Raw genomic sequence first — 27394 nt, forward strand, 5'->3', positions numbered from 1 at the left:
CTTTTCCCACAGGAAAAGTGAATCCCAGCCAGGTGTGGGGTGCCCTTGCTCTTGTGGAGGGGCTGGGCTGGGCAGTGGATGCCTTTTTGTAGCCCAGAGAGGCTTTTCTCCTCCTCACAGCCACGTGTGTGCAGCCAGGGTGTGATAAACCTGCTGTCCCTGAGCTGCAGCCCGTGTGTTTTCTGCTATACTAAGCACTACACTAGTGAAGGCAGTTAAAGTCAGCAGCATGAAAATTAACATTTAAAAAGATACTCTATATTCCTTAGGAAAGCACTGCTATCCAAAACTCTCTGTGTGGGCTTGGGTATGAGAGGGAGAAAAAAAGATTATAATAAAAAATAGACTGCAGGCATAGAGTGAACAGTTGCCGTGACCTTGCCTTTTGTATGCCATTACACAATTCAATGGCAGTCCACTCAAACCTTGCTCTCGATCAATATCCTATTAAAGCAGCACAAAAAGTCTCTATAAACTTAGTGGTTAGCTATGTTTATAAATGGAACTCAGCATAATTAGATGGTCAATAGCAGGCTGTACTTGTAATTTTAAAATGAACATCACACATTTCATATCTGTTGTATTCGGTGAAGCCTCTTTGAATCTAATGATACAGTGTGGAGCAAACAAAGGCCTTGCAAAAAAAAAAAAAAAACCCACCCAGCTCCCCTTTCCTCCCAGCAGCAGCAGCACAGTGTGTTTCCCTTTGTTTATGGAGTCACAACACAGGAAAAAGTTTATTAGTCAAATGTCATGTTTCTCCCATTTAACCTTAAACACATTATCACTTCACTGCAGTGTTACACGTGTAATGATCTTAGTCACATCCCAGCCCCTCTGTAAAAATAAATACATACAAATGGGGACAAAAAAGAGAGGCTAAGTATTAACGTGGATTAAAGAAAGTGCCATATTCCAAGGGAGACAAATGCCAGCCTGGCTGGTTTTATTTGGTGGGTTTCCTGTTCTGTAATTCAGTAAATTTTTTCAAAATAAATATTGCAATTGGGTTTAGTCAGAGGGCTTCTTCTTAATTTCTCTATTAGTTTTCTTGACATTTGGGGTGAGGAGCTGAGCTGGAGGGAGCAGGCTGGGAGCAGGGTGATGCTGCCTTGCATCCCGGGAGTAGAAAAGTGTCAGGCAGAGGCACCAACCTTCCTTCTCCTCCTCCTCCTCTGTTTGGGCAAACCAGCTCCTCCTGCCCCTCTGAGTGTGTCCCTGTGCACGGGGAATTTTTGTGCTGCCAGCAGCTGAAATGGGGCTCCAGGCTGGATGTGGGACAAGAGGGACCCTTCCCTCCCCCCTCCTTCCAGCTCACAGCCCCAGGTCAGGCGGCATCTCGAGATTTTTGCTTTGAGTCACAGTTGCAGTTTCTTGACATCCTTTCCCATTTGGGGGATGTTCCTGAGCTGTCAGGAGGTCACTTTGCTGCAGAGCATTTCTTGCAGGGGTAATGGTGTGGTTTAGATGTCGTTGCCTGGAGTTTGTGAGGCTGCAGCTCCCGGCATGCTGCTCCATGTGGGGCTGAAGCCTTGTTCTGGGGCTTAGGTACAAGGGAAGGGAGGTTGTGTGGTGGATTGCTACATGCTGCAAGGAACAGGTTTGATTTAGAAAAGATTTTTAGTTCTGACAGTGTTTTTTAGTTTACACAGAGTTTTTTTTTAGTTTAGATAAGAGTTTTGGCACAGTTTGCAGCACTCTGATCCCTTTGCATGCTCTGCAGAGATGCTGCCTTTGCTGGGAGCCATAGAACCCCAGAATGGTTTGGGTTGGAAGGGACCTTAAATCCCATCTCATTCCAGCAGGAACACCTCCCACTATCCCAGGTTGCTCCAACCTGGCCTTGGGCACTCCCAGGGATGAGGCAGCCACAACTCCAGCATGCTGTTGTGATTTATGACAATAAATGCAATAACTGCAAGCAAAGGTACAAATGGACTTTGGCGGAAGACAGGCACTGTCAGAAAGGCAGCAGAAGGGATTTTGGGGCAGCTCAGCCCTGTGCAACCTTTGCCACAGCACTTCTGGGGCAGAGACCTTGAGCTGAGGGTGGCAGGGTGGTGGCTCCTGTGCAAGGGCTGCCACAGGGCTCAGAACTGGCCCCCACAGCCCAGCCAGGCACTTTAACCTCTCCTGGGGTCTATTAAAGGTGAGTTTTGTGCTTTAACCCCCTGGTTTCAAACTGGCATTTGAGTGTGGCAAGGTGATTTTGGCCAGTGATCAGCACGGCATGCTCAGTGTTTGCTACCCAGGCATCAGCCCCTGTGGGGTCAGCTCTTTCTGCTTTGCACTGAGTTTAAAAATCATCAACAATACCTTGTTCCTACCCTACCCCTGCTCTAAACAGACATTCCTCTTTTCTATAGGGCCAACTCAAGAAATATCCAGGATTTGGGGAAAGGGCAATAAACAGTGCAGGGGGAAGGAAAGAAGGGAAGCATTACCCACATACCAGTTTTTCTTCCTTATCTCCTTGGAAAAAAACTGTTTCATAAATCTGGCAATGTCCAGGAAGTTCATTGTGGCTCAGAAAGAAACAGTGCTTTAATTTAATGCTTGCCTTTTTATGTTCCTGTTTGGAAAACTGTGTGCTTAACCTGTAAGTTTGGGAGGCAGAGAGTGCAGAGGAATTGCTCAGGAAAGGGTTTGCAGAGCACAAATCTGTTTGGCAAGGAAGTTGCTGAAAACTGTGGAGTAGATGCTGCAGAGAGTACCTTTATGATTGATTTCCATTCAAGTCAGACTGACTGCAGTGTGGTCATTTTTCTAACCCATAACTGCACACACTGCAGCAGTCTGCTATCTGCAGGGTGTCTGAATTATAGCAGTCCATGTCCCTGTTACCTTTTACACAAATTACTTACACCGGTTTCTTTTTCCATGCAAATTCATCAGTTTTACAGCCTCTTGTAGCTGCTGTCAGGAAACTGTTGCAGAAAGCACAAATTGATAAAACCAGTTAATTTTACTGTGCTTAATTTTTCTTTGCCTCTGTTAACACAGCCTCTCATATACCCGGCGTGCAGGAAGCCTATGATAGTTAAGAGAAGATAACAAAGGATTTGAGTGTTCTTGTCATAAATTACTTCCCAACTTAATTCCTTTTAATGACCATTCCAGATTTTCTCGAGTTTTAATGGCCTTGTGCATTTTCCGTCCCCGGCTTTTAGAAGTCCGTGGATATCCAGGCTGTTCCCTTTCTGTCTCAATGACGTTCTTAAAAGATCCTTGCCAAACAACAACTAATTGTCTTGTGGGGATGATGAGGCAGCTGCAAAGCTACATTATTCCTCTGTCAAATCTGACATTGTGAGCTCCTTAAGACTTGGGGTGAAATACTGGCCCCATTACAGTCAGTGGCAGCACTCCCAGCCCAGACATGTTAGCTGGGTGATAGGAGCTATCCTGTCTTCATTTCCTCACTCCTTCCCCGTTGGACTGAGAGATTTTTTCATGTTTGAAAATGGGCCAGGTTCTCAGACCAGAGATTAAACTTGGCTCAGCATCCCTGTGTGGCACTGAGACTGCCTTGCCTTTGTGGCTGTGAATCAGGGCTCTCAGACAATGCAGCCCAGGCCAGGCTGGTGCATTTCATTGTGCAGGATGTCCTTGTTTCAGATGGCTCTGAAATGTGAGAGAAACTCATGATCTGTGATTGTCAGCCCCCGAAGTTGCATTGTCCTGTGAATAGCACTGGGACAGCCACAGTGGACGTGGTACCATTTGCTGTATTAGTGGCATTTCGGCACGAAATCCATTCTCTGCTGGCTCCAACGTTAAGCTGCTCTGCTCCTTGTCTGCTCCCAGAAGAATACAGCACATGGAGCTCATGCCTTGTGCCTGCAGATTTCAGGGTGTGTAGGAATCTGTGGTGTTTAATGTGAAACCAAAGATCCAACCAAATTGCAGGGATTCATGTCCCTTGCAAGAAAAATTCCAGTAAGTGGGTAAGGTGATGGGGTGAAGAGTGGAAGGTCACTGCTGGATAAAACTTTTGGGGAGTAGTATGTCTCTAGCTCAGATTTAGCTGGAGGAAAGGCCAGAGGAAAGCTCAGATGCTCTTAGGCAGAAAAGAACTCAGGTTTCTCATCTGCTTTTTCAACCTCTGTGCTTGTGGCTGTACATCACACGTACCCCAGAGATTCTGAGGTGTGTATTTCCCTGCCTGTGCTGCTTATACATCCTGCCAAGCACTCTACAGGGATGATGCAGCCTATCTGTAACCATGCCAATAGAGACAACGTGGCCCTAAAAGCAACAAGTTTCATTAAATGTTAGAATGACATTAATAGAAAAGCAGCGCTTAGAGGAAGTCGTGCCGTAATTGTTTAATTTTAAAAAATAATAATAATATCTTTGGAGGAATGTAAGAGAGATTCTGTGTCATGGAACATTGTATTCTTGATAAAATTTCCATCTTCTTGATTGCAATGCCAGGTACCATTAGCATTTCCTAATTTCCACATCCCACCTGTTCCCATCGTGAAACTAAACACACCCATGAGGAAGAACAAAGTGATTTTGAAGTGCAATTCATGCCATATTCACATGACTTACTGACTGCAATCTCTTTTGTTTCCCCAGCACCGATAGCTGCAGGAACAGGCCCTAATTTCTCCCTCTCAGATTTGGAAAGTTCTTCGTACTACAGCATGAGCCCAGGAGCAATGAGGAGGTCTTTACCTAGCACATCCTCTACCAGGTAATTTAATCTCTGCCTTCTACCAGGTTCCTTGGAAACCCAGGCCAGCATCATTACTCATCTGGGAAAGTAACCATTAAATTCTCTGACAAGCTGTTTGGGGGCCTCACGACGTGGAGCTGTTTCAGATTCACAGAGCTGAATGTTCAGCTGGATTGCAGTAAAGTTCTTTTTGTGTGTGCAAGCCTCTAAGAAAAACTGCTCTGTGGACCTGTGCAGGTCCTGGTTGTACCTGGGTGTATCAGGAGAAGTTCCACTGGAATTGTTGAGTTTCAGCTTGAGAACTTGCAGCATAGTAAGATGCAAGGAAAGTCTTAAGATAGACTTAAATGTATTTTTTTATTGTAAAACGCGTTACCTGTGAGACTAAGACTGTTTTAGAACCTTGGTCTATAAAGCATTTAGTTTTCATAAAGCATTTAGAAGTTTGTGACTCAGCCTTTGGAAAACCAAATTGCTAATGCAGATGACTGCCCCATCTGATTTTGATTTTGACTTAGATGCCAACTATCAAACAAGGATATTTTTTATTTTTTACCTTTCACTTTAATCATCCATGAGATTAGATTTATAAACAAGCTCAGTCACTCGAGTAGTCTTGAACACTATTAAGGAACCAGATTGATTTTTCTTCCCCCACAGCCAAAATAGATCACTTATTTCAAAGACATGACAAGAAAGTCTAACTCCTGCCTAACGCTCTTTTACATTTTTATCTCAGCCTGCAGTGCCACCAGCTTTGCAGCGAGCAAGTGCACGTGCGAAAAATCTCCGTAGTTTGAATATAGCTGTTGTTTTTATTTTAAAAATAATAATCTTTAACGAGAGGCTCTCAGCTGCAACTTCTTACAGTTTGCAGTGATTGGAAGAACATTCTGTCTTGCACTTAGTGTGCACGCTATGGAGCTCGGTGACTACAATTCCCACTACACATCAATTAAAAACTTTGTGCTGTTTCTTTCTTGCCTGTAAACTGTGTAGCCTACAGCACTCATCATTAGCACCGTTCTCAGGTAGAATTTACTGGTGACTCCAGAAGCAAAAGTGAGGTTATTAATGTTACTTAAGAGCTCAGTTGTTGCTCTTCTATTCTTCTGCAAATAGCTACCACTGATAAGGAGCTAATTATAAACAGCATGGGTAGTTAATAACTTGGTAATATGTTTGTTTTCCTCTCATTAGGCTGTTCCCAGTCAGAAAAAAAAAAAATTCTTTAAATACACAGACTCAGCAGAATTATCAGGCGGTAATTATATTGTATGCACACAATTTCCCCTATTGACACATAACAATTCTCTAAATTAAGGAATGGCCAAACCTGCATTCCACACATGCCACAAGACTTATTCTTCCTGTTTCTCACCAACTGGTTTTGCACACCCGCCAGCTCCTACCTGTGCAGAGCTTCGGGTGGGGAGGCTGCAAGCTCTCAACCAAGAGTGGAAGATTTTATGTCTGCTAAATGTGTTCCCCCTACACAGAGGAGCCTGTTCTTGAATGCCTTAAGTCTTAATAGAATACAGATTTTGGGGGAAAAGAAAAAAAAAAAAAAACCCAGTGAGCTGGCCCAGCCTTGGAAAAGTACTTAGAAGAGAAATTCTCAGTAAGGTCCCCACACAGTCTGTACAACTCATTATGGAAAGCAGAGCCAAGCTGAGTGTCTTTGGCTCTGGGATCCTCTCCCTGCAGAACTGCTGGAGCCAGCGGCCACCAGAGACCACTCAAAGGGCTCTTCTGTGTCCTGAGCCTCTGGTGAGGGAGGTGTGATGCACCACAGGGGGATTCCTTAATGCTGACACTGGCCAGAGATACCCATTGGGGGCTTTCTGTGCTTGCTGGCACAGCTGCAGAGTCGAATGCTTCTTGTTGTAGGATAGCGTGAACATTTGAACCAAGAATGGATCCTTCCATCATCCACTTGCCTATGTTCCTTCTTATGGGACTGAAGTCTGAGCTAATTGAAAAGATGGAAAATAAAAGTTTGAACTGATAAACAATTTGCCTTCAGAATTAGCCGTGAAAAAATCTGGCAATGAAAATAAGTCTCATGTGTCATCACCATATTCATTCAAACTGCAAGAACCGTGCAATGCAGATGAAATTCTTGCCTTTTTATTGACCTCTGTGTGCTTTGAAAAATGTCCTACTCTGAATCTGCGAAAGCCTAAATGTCAGACTAACTTCTGGTCAAACCAGTGCATGTTTAGGGGTTAGGCCTGTGAAATGTTGTTTTGTGTCTCACCAAAGCACCCTAAATCTGTTCCACCTTGAGTTACTCTCAAGCATTTCCCCACAGCAGTGCCTTGATTCCTCCTGCAAGCCCTCACGGTGTGTTCCTTGCATTCCCAGCTCCACAAAACGTCTCAAGTCTGTGGAGGATGAGATGGACAGCCCTGGTGAGGAGCCGTTCTACACAAGCCAAGGGCGCTCTCCGGGCAGTGGCAGCCAGTCCAGTGGATGGCATGAAGTGGAGCCAGGTAAGCCCCGGCTCCCAGAGCCCCAGAACTCCATCTCCACGTGCTCTGTTTGGTTATCAGGATTGCTGTGTTAGAGAGGTGACCAGCTCTAGACGTCTCGTCACTTCCGAGGAACGGCCTCGTGAAATTATGGCAGTGGTTTTATTGCTCCTGCAGCTGTGAATGTTTCTGTAGTGTATCACTTCTGTGTTTTGGCCAAATATCTGAAGTATTTCAATAATGCAGCAGGAGATAGGCGGTCTTTTTCTGTCAAATTGTCCAGATCCAGTTCTGGGATGGCTTTTTCTAGCAAAAAGCAGTACCTGTCTGGGCTGTGCTCCATCAGTTATGCTGCTTAAATAAATATCCCTAAACTCATATAAGGTAGAAGGACTTTTCAAGCATTATACAACACTTGAGATCACTCAGTAATGACTTTTAAGAGACTTACAGAAGGAGTTGTTTTATTAATCTGTAATGCTGTGAAGTGTGATTGGAGGCTTCATATCAAAATAGATATCACTGGCTGTTACACTTCAGAGTGTTGAGGAAGCTCTTTGGCCTCTTCTCAGTTAATTTTTGTGTGTGATTTTTCCTGTTGATCATTTTTTTGGGTTATGTTACGTTACATACTTGACTGTCCATTGATCATTTATCCTGAGATCATCTGGGTGCTTAAAACTCTTGGAAATATTTTTCTGGGTCAGTGCTATGTGCACAGGTGAAGTGAATGCCTCAGTGTTGCTTACAGCTAAATAATCAAGTATTTATTGCCAATAAAAATAACAAAAGTCTTATTTGTTAGAGGAAAGCAAGCAGAGCCTCCCAGGGTTTGGGAAGGTCCTCTAAAAGTGCAAAGGATCTTTTGCAATACGTATTTTTTTTGTCTTTCTTGTTCGTCTGGATTTAAAATAGTATGGGTTTGGTTTGTTTGGAAGAAACACATGCTTGTCCAGGGCACTGTGTATAATGAACTATAGAGCACAGAAAAGTGAATCCGACCTGCACAGCATTAAAATCAGTTCTGTGGGCACTTGGCCAGCCACCTATATCCTTCATCATGTAGGAAACATACCCACAGCTTTCTCTGGAGACCCTGTCAAACAGCTGTCCTTTACAGCATGCCCAGAAAGTCACCAAATTTGGGCTATTCCAGACTGGGAGGAGACTGATTCCTGTGCCTGGGAGCCCTTGGAGGATCCCCTGCCAGCTGCCCTCTCTCCTCTAATGAGGAGGAGCCAGCTTGTGGGCCCTTATTGACTGCAGATGTGGCACTTTGGCAGGAGGAGAGGGTGGACCTGCAGGCACACAAGTGCCAGGCTCCCCGTGACTGCCCTGCCACGGCCGTCCCCAGGGCCCTGCTGCTTGCTGGGAGGTGTCCTGCTCCAGGCACCGGGGGCTGTCCCCTGCAGCAGCTCCAGGCTGCAGAGATGCAAGGCAGAGCGCGGACAGAAGCTCGGCGCGGAGGGACAGACCCCAGGCTGCTCTGCAGACACAGATGGCTGCAAACTGCTGGGGTCGCTGCCTCTGCAGCACTGCCAGGCTGGGGGACAGCTCCCCCCAAAAAGACTGGGGTGCTCGTTGGTAATGACAAATGTTCTTTATTTATGCAGCAGCCAGGGGTTGGTTATTAATTCTGCTGTCACTGCTGGTGGCTTTCCCCACATGTGGTCACTGCCTCTGGCTCGTCCAAGCCCTGCATTGATGGTGGCACTGAGCTGCTGAGCTGGGCAAGGGAAGTACCCAAAGCCTTCACAAAGCACCTCTGCTGCTCTTGGCACCACTGGGTGCCCATCGTGAGGAAGCACAGCTGCCTGTGTCAAACTTCCTGAGGTGCTCAGAAAGGCAAGAGCAAGTCAGACAAGAGAAGGTTCTTCCTTCCTCGTGACCTTCCTCACTTATTATAGAAAAATCCCAGATTCTGCTCAGTCTTGCCTGTAAAATGGCAGAAAATCACCTTGCAGCATCAGGGACTGTAGCCAGGTACCAACTAGATATAGCTCAGATCCACTGAGCCATCTATCACTGTCACAGCTGTGAGGAAAAAGAGCTTTCTTTATCCTGCCCACGTGGGATGCACTTCCAAGCCATCCCTGTGCTTTATCCACGCAGCCCCACCCCAGTGGCTTTCCAGCAGCCTGTCCTCTGAATTCATTGCCTCAGCCTCTCTGTGAAGCAGGGTCACTGCAAGAGCACGGCTGGCAGAGGGATTACCTGGAGAGCTCATCAGTGGTGAAGGACAAAGCAGTGCTGAGTGTCCTTCCCCTCCAGGGCAGCAGTGGTTGTCACTGGCCTGAGGTGCTCCCTGAGGGACACGTCCTGCTGTGGTCTGTGCACAGACATCACACCTGGGTGTGACACCAACCTGTGGCCTTTTGTGATGGACACGGAGGTTTCACCCCCAAAATGTTTGAGGAGTCTTTAGTGGGCATCTGCCTAGAAAATAATGTAGAAGTGATGTTAACATCCCATTTTAGCTGGGAGCTTTCCACAGCAGTCCTCTCTGAGAGGGAGCTTTGGAGCCTGGACCAGTTTCAGATCCATCCCTTCCGATGTCTTTATTTCCAGAGGAGGGCCTTGCCATTGATTTAATCTACAATCAAAATGGTGGCACAGTTTTTAGCATGCAGTAATCTCTGAGCTTCGGTGTTTTGTTTTCTTCTCGGTGAAATTTGCAGCAGAAGTTTAAAGACTAAACCCATCTTTTTGTTTAGCTTGGCACTTCTTTCCCACAGCTCATTTTGTGCAGTGTGGGATAATAACACAGGTATCAGCAGTGCAGAATGGGGCTGCTTCAGAAGACAGGCTGAGGTTTTATCCCGTGCTGGCAGAGTCCTGCAAGCCAGGTTTCCAAAGTCCATAATTAAACCCTGTCCTCTGGGTTACTGGCCAAACAACAGGAGGAGGAAATCAGAGCAAGGAAAGGAAGCTTAGACTTGTCTGTGGGATGGCTGCTCTGGCTGGGAAGGAAAGTTCAGAGAGGAGCCAGCAGCCAACCTCCCAGCCCAGTAGGATCCACACCAAAGATAATAATACATCCTTTGCCTTTATTGCCTTTGAGTAGATTGCTTCCTCACAGGAGATTTAGATTTATGCAGAGATAGCTTCTTGGCCTATATGCCTTGACAGGTTTATGGGAGTAAGAGGAAGAATATTCCATCTCCGTGTGTCGCATCTGCTTAATTTTGAGGTGTGCACATGAGAAAGAGGGGAGACTCAAACCCCGGGGCAGGTGTGAAGCACACACGTGCTGGTGGCACAGGCACTGGGAGAGGGTGGGACTGAAAGGTGTGGCCTGGGACAGTGCAGGGAAATCAGGGCTGTGGGAGAGGGAGGTGGAAGAAATGCGCTTCGAAGAGAGCAAAACCTAGAAGAAAAAGGGAAAATGAGAAGACAAGCTTTAGACCATACAGAAGGGAAAAAGAACAAACGCCAGAAAAACAAAGATTTGACTTCCTAGAAAGGAAATATGAAATGGAATATGTGAACTCCTCCTGGAGAAGGAGAGCACTCCAGGCAGAGGGTTATTTACCGCCAGCCGTGACTCGCCGCTCTACATCTGTCTCCATTTTTTTTCTCTTGAACAAATTCCCTTTTTGGACACTTTTCTTCCTGCTTTGCTTCCCTGTGATTGCCCCTCTAAGTGGTCTTTGGAGGGCAGGCTGTATGCTCAGAACATATGTGCAAACTGGCCGGAGAACAGAAGAGGACAAAACCACTCTGTGTGCTATTTCCATCAGGCACTGGATGCTTCCTTCCCTCGTGCCTGCTCCTGTGTGCAGGACACAGGCTGCACCTATTGTCCATCCACAGAGCTTTCTCTTGCTCTGCTGAGGCACCCTGGTGTCTGTCTCATGGTGAGACTTTGCTGGGTGTGGATTCTCCGTGGGTGAAGATCCTTCATGCTTCACCCACCAGCAGCATCACAACCTTTCACTTCATGGTACATCAGGCCTGCAGTGATGAGCAAAGGACTCAGCTTTGTTCCTTTTACAGATATTTCCTGCGACCAAGGGTGCAGCAGTCTCCTTGTGTGTCGGGTGTGACAGCCAAAGCAAGCCCCAGCATTAATCCCATGTTCCTTGGGCTGCACTCCTTGAGCCTCACATCCATTTACCTGCACTCGAAAGCTCCTGGGGAGCTCTCCGACCTAAAAAGGCTGGAGTCTGCCAGAAAAGATGAATTTCCCTTCACAACAGGAAGGCTTAGGAAGTAAAACAAAGCAGACATGTAGTAAATTACTTCTGCTTTTCAAATACCTTTTGCGGTATCCTCCTTACCATTACTTTATCTCAGCACTTTCAGTACATAACTCTTGTTAGCTGAGAAGAAGGGTAAGAGAGGATAAAGATGATGTTAGTAAGAAAATAAGGCACCATCACACTGGCTTTGAACTCCTGCATAAAGCTGGCCTGTGTTCAGTTCTGTGGCAGCTCTGCTTGTAATGGGGGTAAGCCATAATTACAGGTATACATTTTTTAATTCCATAATAAGCAAACATTGAGTTAATGTATATCTCTATTCCACTTATGCAATTTTTTTAATGCATTCTCTTGATCCAGTCCAGGAGCAATGTTCACATTGTGCTCCCTCAGTCATTTTGTGGAACATATGGATGATATTTGCCAAGTCTGCTTCCATTGTGTTTCTACGGCGTGGAAAGAAATGTTTAAGATGCAAATTCAGAATATCCTATTGGATTCCTTACTTAGGTATTCCACCTGTTTCTTTACTTAGACCTTCTACTTTATTCTTAGATCTTCTACTTGTATTTCCACACAGTAGTTCAGTCCCTAAAGGACAGTAATGCCAGGAAAGGAACATGTTTGCACTCCTTGCACTTCTTGAGGTATCTGAAGAGACAAACAGCTCTGCTGTGGTTGTGATCTTGACCAACTCGGTTTGCAAAATGGCTGGAGCTCTGTGGTCCTCTTTCCACTGAGACACGGGTGTGGTTGTTCATGTACGGCCATCCCCTTGTCCCAGCTCCACCCTGGATGTTCTGCTCCCATTGTGCTGTGCTGCGCCTTGTCTGTCTCCACCTTGAAAACCCCAGGAAACAAAGAAGACTTTCAGTGTAGAAACCTTAAGGAATTGGTAATACCTCTTGCACTGCATGGCTGATAGACATGTCCACAGTTCTAGGGGCTTGTGAGGTTGATAATTTCACATGAATTTCTCATGGGAGAGCTCCCCCTTACTCTGCTGGACTCTTCTGTGGTGGTGACGATGCTTTTAAAGTCAGACTCATGATTGCTCACTGAACCACCCGGGCTGCTGCTGCCTGTTCTCAGCCCACCATCTATGGAACTGTCTGAAAGCAGTTTCTGAGGAATTTCTGTTCTACTGAGGAGCTGAAAGCTCATTTTGGAGTATTTCCCTTGCAATGTCAGTGACCCCTAACTTAACTCTCCCCATGGCTCGTTATGGAACAACCACACGCAGGCAACCAGTCCAGAACTTGTCTCAATAATGCTTTTCTTAAATCTGGCATGGGCTTTCTCCTCAGCAGGCAAGAAAACTTCTCCATGTTTACTGAGAAACTTTTATTTATGCCATATGCATCAGAAAAGCTCATTCAGGCATAGTTCAGATGACCACAAGAGTTTGTTTTCAACGTCTGTTCGGAATTACATCTTGGAAATTGGAGAGAAAGTGCTATAAGGGAGATCCTAGATAATTTTCTTTGTGCCCTGAGCACAGCTGTTGCCTGGCACTGCCTGGAAGATAAAATTTTATGTGTGGTGTGTCCCAGCATCAGCAATGCAGAGTGTGTCTGTCTGTCCTCAGGCAAAAGGTCTGTGGGCTCATCAAAGGCCTTGACATCGTGCACTAACTCAGAGCCCAGAGAAGTTTTCAATTATTGTGCTGTGTTACTACCAAAGATTCAAGGGATTGACTGCAGAAAATATGATGAAAAAACATGAGAACCATGTATTATACAAAATAAGGAATAGAAAAAGAATCCCTTTTCACTGGGAAAACATTCAACTGCAGAGCTGGAGTATTCAATGTCAAATAATTCTCTGGCACTACTTTTCAATGACTTGCTGCAGTGGGCAGTTTTCACTGGGTCATAACCAGACAGAGGAATTTCATGATCTTAATTAATTTCCTTGAGCTGAACTTTTTGGATACTCACAGGCCTACAGAAGAAAGGCAAAGCCCAGGTAACATCCCTTTTCCTTAGACCAGAGGAGGTCTAACATCCAGGATCCCTGCCAATTGTATTTGCTCAGTATTTCCCAGATGTGCCTTTGAATTGCCCTCTGGTTCTCAGTGTGTGGGGTCAGGCAGTCCCAGAGCTGCTCTGCCTGTACCTGCCTGGTGCAGCAGCTTCATTACACACCTCAGCACATCTCCCTGCAGGCTCCAGGGCCATTTTTTCCTCCACTGAACTTAATATCTAAAGACAGTGGGAACATTTCACACAGAATGGTTCAGGCTGGAAGGGACCACAGTGGGGTCATCTGGTCCCACCTCCCTGCTCGAGCAGAGTCATCCTAGAGCACAGGGCACAGTCCTGAGTATTTCCAGTGGGGGAGACTCCGCATCTTCTCTGGGCAACCTGCTCAGGGAAGTTGTTCCTCATGTTCTGGATGAGCTTTGTTCTTTAACATGGAATTCAACAAGCAGGCAGCCACCTCAAAAGCTGTCTCCAAGTGAACAGGTAGATGCTTGAAGTGAAATGTAGGATGGGAACACACTTCAAGGAGCTCCAGCAGGTGTAGGATACAGAGCTTCCCTTAAATGTCTTTTTTTCCATGGAGTCCATGTGTTGCCATATCCCTGCTCTCTGCATTACAGTATCCCATCAAAACACAAGCTGCCCAGTGGTTTTCAAGAACATAAGATTTTTCTTTTCTTCTAAGAGCAATAACACTTATCAACTTTTACTGAAATACCATATCAGCTCCTTGTCACTGGCAGTCTACAGTTCCTGCCGCTAAAAGTTTAATGCATTTACAGGAGCACTTAGGCATCAAGACTTTGATATCACAATCTGTTAGTCACAGGTGCTACATGATAGGTTTGTGTTAGCACATTATAGATCTTTTATCAGATACTGCACAAAATGTGTGTGTTTCTCTGCCAGGCAATCAGAATCAGGCTGCTGCATAGCTGATGAGTTACTCACCAATATAAGTTGTTGTTTATTTTAAACAGAACTTTCCCAGAACTGCACCTTAATGGATAAGTTAAACTCTAATTGGTCAAGGCCAGTGAAGACCAGGAACTCAATGAAGCCAGGAAAAGCCCAGCAGGCCCATGGTGGTGCTTTGAGCATTGTCAGTCTTTCACAGTGGCACTCGTCAAGCCGAGTGATTAACATTGCTCATTTGCCATCACAGACAGAGTCATTTTGACAGCAAATTACCACTGGATCAATAGCTCAGCTTGTCTTTGGCAATTCACGTAGTAGCATGAGACCTGTGACAACTTGCCATGCTGCTGGCAGTGCTGCCTCAAAACCATGGAAGGAAGCTGGAGGTAGGGGAAGAACTGCTCACCAAAAAGTCAGCTCAGACTGAAAAGTTATAGATGCTTTCACATCCCTCCAGGGCTCCTTTTATTATTTTTTTTCCAGACTCTGGACAACACAAAAGAACTTGGCCTCGGGATTCAGCCTAAAGTGTACTTTCCATTTTTAATAAAATTAGTAATCCCATGCAAGTGTTGAAGCACATGCCTCAGCTTTGCTGTAATCCCCTGAGGAAAACATCCCTTCAGCGCGGTCCCGGAGCAGTCGGGCGGTCGGTCAGCCCTGTGGCTTTGCTCCTTGCATCCAGTTCCAGATGTCAGGAAATGCATCATTTAAAAATGGAGATGGAGCTGTAGGAGTTCTGAGTTGAAAATGCAGAAAGAATTCTCCTGTAGTTATCAAATTAGAGCTGTTTTTGACTGGCCTGGTGCTAACATCACCCCTACGTGCTGCTTTCGCTGACCTCGGCGGCTGAGAGAAAAGCAGATCTTTTGTGCACTGGCACAGTGTAAGGTCACCTGAGGTATTTCGGTCACCAGACACAATTCACATCACCTGCATCCTTTTCCAGACGTATAGGAAGGATTTCCTGCATAGAAAACTATTCCCTGACAAAGGCTGGAACGATGCTTGCCAATGAGATCAGGATTCCTGGGATGGCAGTGCTGTGTTGGTCATCCATGGGCCTGAACTTCCTCAGATGTTGCTGGTGGCCAAGCAACAGTTGGTTGCCACCCATTGTTGACCAGAAAATCAAAGAATGCCAGCACGGTTTGGCTTGGAAGGGACCCCACAGCCCCGGGCAGCACCTCCCACCATCCCAGAGCCATCCAGCCTAACCTTGGACACTTGCAGGGATGGGGAGTCCTCACCCTCTGCCCACAACAGCCCACAAAAAGTAACTTAAAGCCAAGACTGTGATGTGTCTTGGGCTTCAGCAGACCCTTCCTTTCCACAGGTGAGCTCTGAAAGACAGAAGCTCCTCTGGCTGGCTGGGGCTGTGCATTTCTTGCTGCTTTGGGGTCTGTCAAACCTGAATCTTTGTGAGCTCCAGACAGCTCTCCTCTGACCCAGAGATCCTTGAAGATCATCTGATAGTGCAGCATGGGGCTGTTAAGTGGCAAAACGGCATTAAACACATTAAAAGTAGTCTTCCAAAAATTGAGCTAGTCTTCTTGTTTGCTTCTGGGACCAATTCAGGATGTTGACTTGGATCTATAAACTCTCCTATAGATTAGATCTTGGTTGGGAAATGGACTACATTCCTTTCATGTGCTGTCTTAGCAGTTGAGATCAGCAGACTTGCTTTTTCTAATGTGTTTGGGAGGCAGAAGCAATATTTTATCTCCTGTGGTATGCTGCTGGTATAGAAATGTTCAGGCTTATTAATTCTTCAGGACACAGGAAAGTCTTCATCACCTGTGTAGGCAGTCATGGGAAAGGACCCACTGCAAAGACTCCATTGAACTCTTTCTTTTTTTATTTTTTTTGAAAGCAGCTGGAAAATATTAGTAATCTTCAGAGCCAATATACAGTACATATTGAGAGCCAGTAAATGATGCATATTATTGCAAATTCCTGTGCACTTCTGCATTTTATAAAACAGATAACTAAAATACTCACCTAGCCAGATCGGCTCCCCCAGGGATGCACATTTCCAAGCAGAGGACAAACCAAAAACACAGAACAGAGCAAAATTAGCCAAATAGAATGGCTAAGTGTTTGAAACAAATGGTTTTAAGATCACTGAGTAAGGAGCATGACCTCCTTTTGCATCAGTCAAGGCAACTGTGAAACTTTGTGAAAGAAGCTCACCACAAAACAGATGCTGGGCTATCTTAGGTAAATAAGTTACAAAAAAATAATAATAAACCCCCCACACACACTTTTTACAAAGCACAGCTGTGTAAATATTGCATGAGACAGGGGAGAGGGGGAGAGATGTAACATACACCCTTTTTTTATGCAGAAGTTCTGCTCTGGGCACTGTTTATTAACATTCCCAGTACAACCATCACTCCAGTGCCTAGCACACAGTGCAGCTACTGTGCTCCCTGCACATGTTTGATCTTGGCTTGGGAGGAGAAAACAGGCTTTATTTTAAAGGAAACATTTTCACCCAGAGATAAAAGGTGCAAGGAGAGGTGTTAGGAGACGGGAGGAATTACAGGATCATGGAATGGTTTGGGTTGGAAGAGACCTTTAAAAGCTCATCCCATGGGCAGGGACACCTTCTGCTATCCCAGGCTGCTACAAGCCCCATCCAGCCTGATCTTGGACACTTCCAGAAGACCAAGTCTCATCTCCTTTTTCCATTCTCTTTCCTACACCTTCTGCCACACTGATTTAAATGTGCTCCTGCTTCTGCACCAGGTGAGGAGCAATTCTCCCTAATTTCATGGTGCTGGATGCCTACTGCAATTTTCCTGCTTCTCAACTGCCAGGTACAGCACATTCCAGCCTCCAAAAATGTGCCCACAGAGAGGAACAAATGGCTCTTCTCATCTAGACCAAAGGCTCACCTGGACAGGCAGTTCACTCTCTCTGACAGGAGCTGGTGGTGGACACTTCAGGGAAGATAACAACAGTAGGAGAGGCATCCAGTGATGCTTTTCAGAGTACAGCCTCATGGATTTTGGCAGCAAACAGCTTGCTTTCTCAAGCCAGAGGTTTTGTTCACATCTTTGTGACTGACTGCCTTCAGTGAGCTTTCCTTTCAGAGATGTGCTTTTAACCCATTCTTTATTTTGGCCCCCGCAACATCCCATGGCAGAAAGTTCCAGTTTTACTCAGTGCTGCATGAGGAAGAACCACTTCTTTTGTCTGCTGCCTGATCATTTTGCTGGATGCTTCTTAGTGGTTTTCTTTTTCACTGCCAGATGTAGTGAATAAATCATTCCCCAGTTACTTTCCTTACTTTCCTTCGAGTTAAGTGCTGCCCAGCGCTTTGACCGCAGCAGTCAGCGAGCACAGGGAAGCACAGAAATCCATCTACAGCCTCTCAGCTCGGGTAACAGTTTGGCTCAGTGGCTGCAGAGCCATCTTATACCTGCAGAAATGTCTGTGTGCTGTGACAGCAGCCGTGCTGTCCACCCAAAATGGGTTTTCTGTGACTTCCACCCCAGAGCTCACGGTGTGAATGCAGTGAGCCCAAAGAAGGGATGATGCTTTAAGTTCATTCAGTTTCCAGCTTCAAAGAAACTTAAACCTCAGCATCTAGCATGGCTGCAGCTCTGTTCTGGAAGAGCAGGAGATCCAGCACATCCTGCACCTCTGCTTGTCCTCAGCACTCCAGCACAGCCCTACTGACATCACCCTTTCTGCCCTTACATCAGTGCTCGCTGCTATTTTTAGTGTGATATACACCAAAAAGCATAACATAAAGAGATCCTCTTGCTAAATTTAGCTGGAAAATTATAGGCTGTTTTACTGTTTTGTGCACAGTCTTCATTTGCCTCAATAGATTTGCGTGCAGATCTTCAAACCCCAAAAAGCCAGACAAGTGAGGTGGTACCTGCAGCCCCAAGAGCAGCACTCTGGAGAAAAATGGGACTGTTTTATCTCAACAAGGGCTGGAGGCAAAGTCTTGGGTTCCACTTATAGGAGAGAAATAATTTTATTAAAAAAAAAAAAAAAAAAAAAAGAAAAGGAAGGATTTACAATCAACGAGATTTGAAAAATATAAATGTATGGATTATCTTTCTTCGCATTTAGTGTTTTATTGCAGCAGCCCACGTTTGTCTCCAGGAGTATTATCCATGATGCAGCACACTAATGCACTACCTTGCTCTGAACAGGAGAAAGCACTTTGGATGTAGTCCAGGTTTAACCCTGTCTTTGGGCTTGCTTTCACTTTTAAACAAAATAGCAGCAAATGGAAGCGAAGCACCATCCTGACTCTTCCTCGGAGTGTGGCCAGTCCTGCACATGAGGAGCGGCTTTGAGACAGAGGTGATGCTCATTCCCACTTGGTTCATGGCTCCTCTGCCTCTCTTTCCCTTTCAGCCCCTGCAACCCAGCTCTGTTGTCCATCCTTGAGTGAAATTCCCCCAAGCACAGGTAACCTGAAGGTGCTCTGCAAGGAGCTGCTCCTGGTCAAAGGGACTGTTCAACATCTGACATCAGACTGGTTCCTGGAAAGACCCCTGTCATCCAGGCAGAATTGAAAATTCTGGCTGTTTGGAGGTTTTAAAAATTAAAACATTCCCCCAAACAGCTGTATTTCTTATGCAAATCCCCCACCAAATGGTACCTTGTACATATTAGAGAAATTGTTTGTCCTCTGTTAAAAAATGATCATCTAAAAACCCATTAATTTTGGGGGGAGAAAATGTTTTAAGAGGACAAAGCAGGCTTACAGACCACATTTCTCCCATGCCCTGTGAACTGTTGTGCTATTGTGATTTTACAGTGCTATTTCTCTGCTTCTGCTGGGTTTTTCTCTTTAATGTAATGTGGATAACCCAGAACAAAAACTGACACTTAATTCTGAGTAAACAGTGGCAGGGACTGAATAGAAACTTGATGTCAAATATACAGCCACCCTGGGAAAGTCAAAATCCAATGCTTTCTCCTCTCTTCCAGTTGTGTCCTCCGTAAGTGTATTATCCATAAAATTAGCCATTTAAAAAGGCATCAAAACATTATTTTTCATATTCATAGCGTCACTTTAAAAAAAAATGGTTAAAAATCGATTTGCTGGCCTCTTGGGGAAATGCTGTAATGTTTTTGGCTGTCTCCTACTTTCTGCTGCCAGCTAAAAGTACCATCTGGCTTGTTTAGGGCCCTTTTCCATATCAGGTGCTTCCAAAATTCTCCCCAACCAGAGGATTGTTTCGTTGGGTTGCTCTGCCTGCTGAGGCATGTGTCCTGGGCTGGGAATCCTACTGCTTCTGTTCCCTGCCATCTTGCTGACAGTGGTGTGTGTATGTTTGGGCACGGATCTTGCTGCCTCTCTCCCGAGGACATTTGCATCATTGTCAGCTGCACATATTAAATTGATATGCAGGGCTCAGAAACACGTATCCCATCTTTTGTCCCTTTGTTTGTGCAATTGTTGTGGTTTTAATTCTTCTTTGACACCTGGAATATCACAAAGCTGCTGATAATCTGTTGGCTACTAAGGGAGATGACATTGATAGGAGGATAATGTGTGTCAGACTTATATCTCGATAATTGCCGACACACCCCGAACCCTCGCAGCTCAGGGAATGAATATCCTAAATCCATCATTAATTTGGAGAGTCGCATGTGGCATGTTGGCTGTGGTGTCATCCTCTCCCTGCAAGAGTCACTTGCAGGGGATTTGGAGGCAGTTTTGGGTGGATCCTGCAGCGCCGCGCGGATGCGCGAGTGAACCGCTCTTGGTGCGTCCTCGCTGCCATTTCACGGCTGCCCGAGGAGCTGGGACAAAATGGGGTGGGTGTCCTCCCTCCTCAGCAAAATGGGGTGGGTGTCCTCACTCCTCAGCAAAATGGGGTGGGTGTCCTCCCTCCTTGACAAAATGGGGTGCGTGTCCTCCCTCCTCAGCAAAATGGGGTGGGTGTCCTCCCTCCTCAGCAAAATGGGGTGGATGTCCTCCTTCCTCAGCAAAATGGGGTGGGTGTCCTCACTCCTCAACAAAATGGGGTGGATGTCCTCCCTCCTCAGCAAAATTGGGTGGGTGTCCTCACTCCTTGACAAAATGGGGTGCATGTCCTCCCTTCTCAGCGAAATGGGGTGGATTTCCTCCCTCCTCAGCAAAATGGGGTGGATGTCCTCACTCGTCAGCAAAATTGGGTGGATTTCCTCCCTCCTCACCTGCTGGGAAGGCAGCTCCCCACCTGCCTTCTCCTGCCCAGGAGTGCCATCCCAAGAGGCTGAGAGCTGATGCTCTCTTGGTGACTTTGACACCTCGTCCTCGGGACCCTTTGTTTTCCAAATTTACCAGTTTACTTGGAAATAGAAACACGCCCCTGAAGGGTTTGCGAGTAGATTTGAAGCCCTGTAGCTGCAGAGTGCAGGCTTGATGTGATTGTGTGGGAACAGGAAGGGTGTTTTGGAGCAGCCACTGCCGTAAGCTGTCTTGTCCTATTTCAGAAATGATCTGTGCCATACACTGCTGACTTTTCCTGTCCATCCATTAAAAAGTGAATTATGAAGAGTGCTGAGACAAACAGATAGGAGTTTAACCTTGTTAGTAAATATCAGGTAGCTGATATATACTGCTAGAATGTTACATCACAGCCTCGCTCTTCAATATAAGTTTATGAAATTATCTTGTTACTATATAAACTGCCTTGGCTGGGTACATTCTTCCAGAGGGTTATTGTTTGCTGGATGTTGGCACAGTAGCACGACTCCAAAGAGTCAGTTCACGATGTGGTGAATTTTAAAGACTTGGGAGATGGCCATATCTATTTTTCAGCAAAGGAATGAAAGCTTTTTTCCCTTTTTTTTTTTTTTTTCCCTCCCCTAAGGTATTAAAAGTTTCAAAACATGTGCTGAAATGAAAAGGAAATAATAACTAAGACCTGGATGGGAAGTAGTGCCTCAGAGTACTGACTTTGTTTATTTGCTTGTTTCTCCCAAAATCTTAATATTTCAAGTACAAGTTAATATTTTAAATCAAATAAACCTGTTCTGTGAACTAGTAAGGTACTTGAACTATTATCACATATTATTCATTTATTTCTGTGTGAGTGCAATAAAAATTTTACAAGCTGTAATCTTGTTCTTTTAATAGAGAGAAAAGTATGCAGAATATGTTGCTTAGAGTATTAGATAAGCTGCAGTATGTTAATCAAATATTTTCGTGATATGAGGGCAGTTGAGAAAACAGTACAATTTTTGCTAATGGCACTGGTAAGTAAACGGATCTATCATTACATTGTCATGAAAAGTGACATTGAGCAGAAACACCCTGCCAATCCCTAGAAGATAAGTATTTAATGTAATTAGACAGACACTGTCTCCTTTGTTGAACGCAGCATTAATCACCCAGAGAAGTCCAACTTTATATGAAATGGCTTTTTCTGATATGTCTTTGTATTAGAAAGCTTCTCACACGGTTTTGCCACGATGATGTATTTGAAGAAGTGACTGCAGCAGCTACAGGGGTTTCCTCATGGCACGTTTCTTGCTGTTCTGTGTTCCATAATCTTTAATTCTTTTTTATTTAGCAGTGTTGCATTACATAGCTGTGACTTGTTCCTAAGTCCAGAAAGCCACGTGCAATTGGAGCTGAACCTCTTTGAACCAGTGTAATGCATTCAAGTTATGAAATATAAAAGCAACACAAATAGCTTCCATTATGTTCTTCAGTCCTTCCTCTGTGGTGTTAGCACAGGTTCATTGTTATGGCACAAGCAAAATGTTCCTTGCCTCAAACGCTCGTCCATAATATCACACACAAAAAAAAACCCAACCAAAAAAAAAACCAAAAAACCCAAACAAACAAAAAAAAAGAACTTCTTTTTATGAAAATCTCATTGTTAAATGGATGAAAAATGTTGCCCCCTTCCAGAATTCATTGGCACTACATTTTTTTTTTCTCCCCTCTTTTTTTTTCCCCCCCCTCCCTCCTCTCCTCCGTTGCTTGTAATTTGTACTGTGAAACGCTGTCTGGTTATGAACTGGTATCAATTTGAGTCAGTGCACAGCTGTGTCTTCCCACCTTCTCAGTGGTGCCGAGGGCTTTGAAGGGAAAGAAAAGGGTTTAGTCAGAGATGACAGCCAACTTCACCGGGTAACAGGTGGAGGTCAACTTGGTTTATTTGTTGGGCTGAGCAGAGTGCAGAGATGAAAAATCTTTGCCATAATAAGGTTTAGGAAGAAAATGCTGACTAGTCTAAGCTTTGATTCCAGCTGACAGATCCTTTTCTAGTGTTCATTACTTGATTTCACAGTTCAGGCAATTTTAAGAGGCTTAAAATTATGTTTCTGCTCCCCTCTATAAAACTTTCCGATCACTTTCTAATTTTTGCTTTAAGTAAAGTTATAGGGACTCCCTGATATATCGCTCCTGCCTGTAGACTCTTACAAAGTCAATATGCCATCAAAAATGTAAGGATAAGCTTTTTTTTTTTTTTTTAAACCCTGCTTTCACTGATTCTTTTAATAAATGAAGCAAAAAATTCATGTGTAGTCACTGATTTGATTAGAAAATGAAAATTAAAATTAAAATTAAAATTAAAATAAAAATATTTTTTAAAACCCCCCTGAATAGAGGATAGTGAGGATACTTAAGAAGCCAATGTTGCTGTCTGGGCCTTTGGGATTTCTGTGCTAGTGAAGCCCAGAGTGCTGAGTCCCTGTGCTCCATCCCAAGAGGAGCCACAGCCAGGCCCTGAGAATCAGAGCAGAACGTGCTGGCTTTGTGTGGCTGGGCTGGGGTGAGCACACACAAAGGATCTCACTGGGCTCAGCTGCCTGCAGCCTTGGGGTCCCTCCAGTGCTCCCTTCCCTGCGCCAGCTCCTGGGAGGGACACGGAGCCCTTCCTCCTCTTTCCCTTTTTCTTCCACCACCACCACCACCTCCTTCCTACCTGCTGGAGTGGGCAGAATAGGATTATCTTTAGCCATTTGCTAAAATCTCCCCCCTCAGACTTTCTATTACTTCTGCATTCATTCTTTGCAGGAAGAGGAAACTCACTGGTCAAACCCTTGGACACCAGAATAGTTGCATGCAGTTTCCCAGGGAGCCAGATAGCTCTAAAGCTTCCCAGTGAGTGACAGTTTCTCTCTTCTATTCTTCTGAAACATGTGTTTTACACATATACTGAAAAAATGTTAATATCAATTTACAGCCAGATCCTTGCTTTTTTTTTTTTTTGCCTTTTTTTTTTTAAAAAAAAAAGGTTAAAAAAATCAAATCTCCCAAAGTATTTACACTTAGAGCACCTCAGCACACATGTCACTTTTTTTTACATAGGAAAAAGTGTTGGATGCTCTTATACACATAACATCATTGGGCTTTTGAAAGCTGTTAGCTCATTCTGAGTTAGTGGCAAGAACGCTGGACTTGCCAGCACCAAACTGTGAAACCTTTTCTGTGTGACTGGTAGAAATCTCATGGGGGTAGAAATCCAAAAAAAAAACCAAAAAAAGGGGAGGAGGGGGGGATGTAAATCTGTGCATTTGGATTCGAGCAGCTTCAATAGCATGATATCAACTTTGTCCTAGAAGTCCTTGAATCACAAATCATTTGGGAGAGTGTTTTGGAGAATTACCACTGTATGCTTTCCCTGGTTTTTTACTCTCTTCTAGGCGTCCATTAGTTCCCACTGTCAGGGAGAGGATTCTGGACTAGGTGGAACCCTGTAATCTGATTTGGCATGGCTGTTTTTCTGTGTTCCTAAGCTCATGAGATCAAGTTATGTAGGATTATTTCATAATGCCAGAGCAGCAGTTTCTGAGGTTGGACAAAGCTATCTAGCAAAAGTGTCTGATAAAAGAAAAATCCTGTCCCATACTGTAGCTTTCTTGGTCCAGTGAAGCAGCATCCTCACGCACACAAATCTTGCAAAGTTGCTTCTGATAGCTCCCTGTGTCCCTTGGTTTTTGTAAACTAAAGTGCCATTTTCCTTTTTACAGCTTAATTGAACCTAAATGCACCCATTTTCTGCAATGTGGTATTTTGGTAATTTCTCTATTTGCTCGTAAGTTTTCCCTTAAGCAAACTGAAAGCTTCCCCTTTATCACTTCACTGGGCCAAGATTTCACACAGTATCCTGCTTGCTACAAAATTATGATAGTGTTCTCTCTCACCTTGTTTCTTTTTTCTTCTTTTACTTTCTTTTATAAAATCAGGATATCTAAGAAACCCCGAACACCGCGGAGCACTTCATGGTGGGTGTGCTTATTCAAACAATGCCAATGCTCTCTCTCGTTCTCGGCGCGCAGAGTTGTTGTGGTGGTTTGGGGGGGGATGTGCCAGGTGCCCCCTCTGCTGTGGACTCTCCTGTGTCCAGCAAGGGCAGAGCTGGTGCCAAGCACTGTGCCAGGGTGCTGGAGGGGGCACTCCTGTGTCACCTCGGCCGTGCCCGTTGTCATGGGGTTTGCAGTGGGGATTTTCCCTGGGAGCCCTCTGCCTCTCTGCTCTCACCTTGGGCAGCTCCCAGGAGCATTCCTGCAGGCAGCAGGGCCATCCGGGCCCCTCTGGAAACGGTGCCAAAGCCAAAGTGCAATGCTCTGCCTTCCCCAGGGAGTCCTGGAGCCACTGGGGATGCAGGGAGGGAGGCTGAGCTCACCTGGCTGCTGTCACCTGTGGGGAAGTGGCTCCAGTCTCTCTGCCTGGTGGCAGGTGCCCAGAGCCACCCCAGCCTGCAGCTGGACGTGGACATTCCCAGGAAGGAGTACAGCAGCTACAAATTATTTCTGGTGTTGTGGAGGGGTCAGTCCTGTGGCTGTCAAATTGTCAGAGGGTGAAAACACCAGGAACCACTGGACACCAAAATATGACAGCTCCATGAGTCCACTCTCTACCTGCCAAATTATAAATCCCTTGGTACAATGCACACAAATTCAGTTTGCAACTCTTTCTTCCTTTGGAATAACCTATAAAGTGTTCACCTCAAATTGTGCAGAAATCAGGTGGCTTTACAGTGGTAAATCACCTGGGTTATTTTCAATCCTGACCACAGCTCTTCTATTAATTAATGTTCAATGGCACTGTACACCGATTAAATCTTCAAAACCAATATTAGCACCAAACTTAGTCTTGTCATCATAAAAGCCATTTGAAAGCATTACCATGCAGTAACTGAGGTCACAAGTCCAGAAAATCTGCATATTTACCCATCTCCATCTCATGCCTGGGGCGTTCAGCAGCCATCATTGTTATATATAGCCTGGGTAGCCAATGATGGTTTGATGACATGCAAATAATGAGCAAATGATTTTTAAGAAAATTAAATAAATTTTTTAAAAAACCCAAAAATCTTACTCCATCCTCTTCAGTTACTAAAGATTCCCTTTAGTATCACTCACAATTTAGGATCCATATGCATCTTCAGGAAGACATAGTTGAAACATAAATCTATTCTGGGTCTTTTACTTGCAAAAATATCATACCTCAGCTATAATCATATGCAAAGACTTTTTAGAGGGCTTTGTAAATGCCATCCAAATTTATGATGGCATTTTTTGCCTTGCAGCTATAGATGTTCCATCCCCAAAGCACCCACATAAAGGTATATTCTCCTATGGATGGCTGCAGTTTGTCCCTGCTGCTATATCTAATCTGCCAAGTGTGCTGAAAAACTCTCAAGTAGCATTTGAAATGAAACAAATGTAGTCATGAATTTTAGACGAGATGTCTAAAGACGTCATTAGAAATTTATTTTTTTTTTTATTCTCCTCGCAGTATATATTTATACAATGGAAAATTATGCCGAAGCTGACATTAACTCAAAGGCAGAATTGAACTGTTATCCTGCTGTTTATTGCTCTTCTCATTAAAGTTTTTAAATATATAACTCATGAAATTATGTTTTGAAGAAATTGGTTAGATTTCAGTACTAGTTTATTAGTTATTGAAAGAACTGCTTGGGTGGCAGAGCAGGAATGAAGCCTAACTTAAGCGACCTAAAACAATCCAGATGATGCTGTAAACACAGATACAAGCAGACAAGGTAATACCTCTGTGAGAATGTTGTACCAAACAATTTAGGCAGATTTTCATGGGGTAGGATTTAAAAATAATTGTGAATATCGAAGTGCTCGGCTTTAAAATTCTGTAGGCAAGGTTGTCCATCACTATAAAGTGATATTTCTCCTTCGTAAATGGATCTGTGCTCATTTGCAAAGGAGAAATTTCAACCTTCTTTTTCCCTAAGTGACATCAGAATTTTGATTCTAACGTGAATTATCATTTTTGGCTAAAAATTGCTGAGGAGTCCAAAAGCATTTAAAACCTAAAGCCATTGAATCCATTTAATGCGCCTTTGGCACCTCTCTCTCTCTTTCTCTCTCAGTCCTTTTTGAACATTCTGGTCCTCATTTTAATCAATCTCTTTTTATTAAGTTCTTTGGCTCATTTACTTGTACGTGCATTTGCTTTATTTTATTTGGAACATTTCTTTTGTAGTGTCTTGAAAAAGAGTTGTGACATTTCTTTTGGATGGCTTCTTAAGTATCTGGCAGTCACCTATGATACGATGTTGATGGGTACGGATAGATTAGCTCTGTTTTCCTGATGATCTGTCAGATGTCGAGTTCTGAGGAAACTGGATGTGTGTGTTGGTGATGCATATGCAGCAGTTTGATAAGTGGATAGAGGGGGAGCTTTCATTTTTCTTCTGTAAAAATCACTGTTTATTAAGCTGGATTTAGCCTTGTGAAGCGAGGTGCTCCGCTGGCAGGTAGTTAATCAGTGATCATGGTAACTCCGGCTGCAGCCAGGGGAGCCAGTACCCATTCAGAGCATAGAAACTAAAGAGCACTTCATTAGGATGAGTGAATTTCCATCTGTGTTGTATTTTGTGTATACTGGAGCAATTAATACAGTAAACTGATGGATGGAAGTCAGTGCGATCGTATCTCGGCTGATGACAAAGTTTGCTCAGCACTAAACTGAACAGACTTGCTATGACTGGCAGGAGGGTAGCCGTCAACGTTTCAAGAAGCTTGAAATTAAGAATTCCCCGGGAATATAAAGGAAAAAAATAGAGCAGCTGATCAGCCTTTCTGTTGATACTGATTTCAGTGGAATCGCTGGAATAATTCGCACAGAAGGATGAAAATTCCTTGAAAAATGCTTCCCATATATTCAGT

The 27394-nt window shown here is 44.5% G+C and overlaps 1 protein-coding gene across 17 annotated transcripts in view; it reads left to right on the forward strand.

Annotated features, from left to right (window-relative positions):
• NFIA (nuclear factor I A) overlaps nt 1-27394 on the forward strand; it is a 354108-nt gene that overhangs the window by 268597 nt on the left and 58117 nt on the right. For 8 of the 17 annotated variants that reach the window (XM_058030278.1, XM_058030281.1, XM_058030286.1 and 5 more), the window contains 4 exons: nt 4585-4702; nt 7052-7179; nt 23259-23345; nt 24431-24469. In XM_058030278.1, the coding sequence (XP_057886261.1) occupies nt 4585-4702; nt 7052-7179; nt 23259-23345; nt 24431-24469 (372 nt within the window). The remainder of the gene's footprint in view (nt 1-4584; nt 4703-7051; nt 7180-23258; nt 23346-24430; nt 24470-27394) is intronic. The other 9 variants (XM_058030293.1, XM_058030285.1, XM_058030289.1 and 6 more) reach the window with 2 other exon arrangements.

This window comes from Melospiza georgiana, chromosome 9, assembly GCF_028018845.1.
Source record: "Melospiza georgiana isolate bMelGeo1 chromosome 9, bMelGeo1.pri, whole genome shotgun sequence".
NCBI lineage: Eukaryota > Metazoa > Chordata > Aves > Passeriformes > Passerellidae > Melospiza > Melospiza georgiana.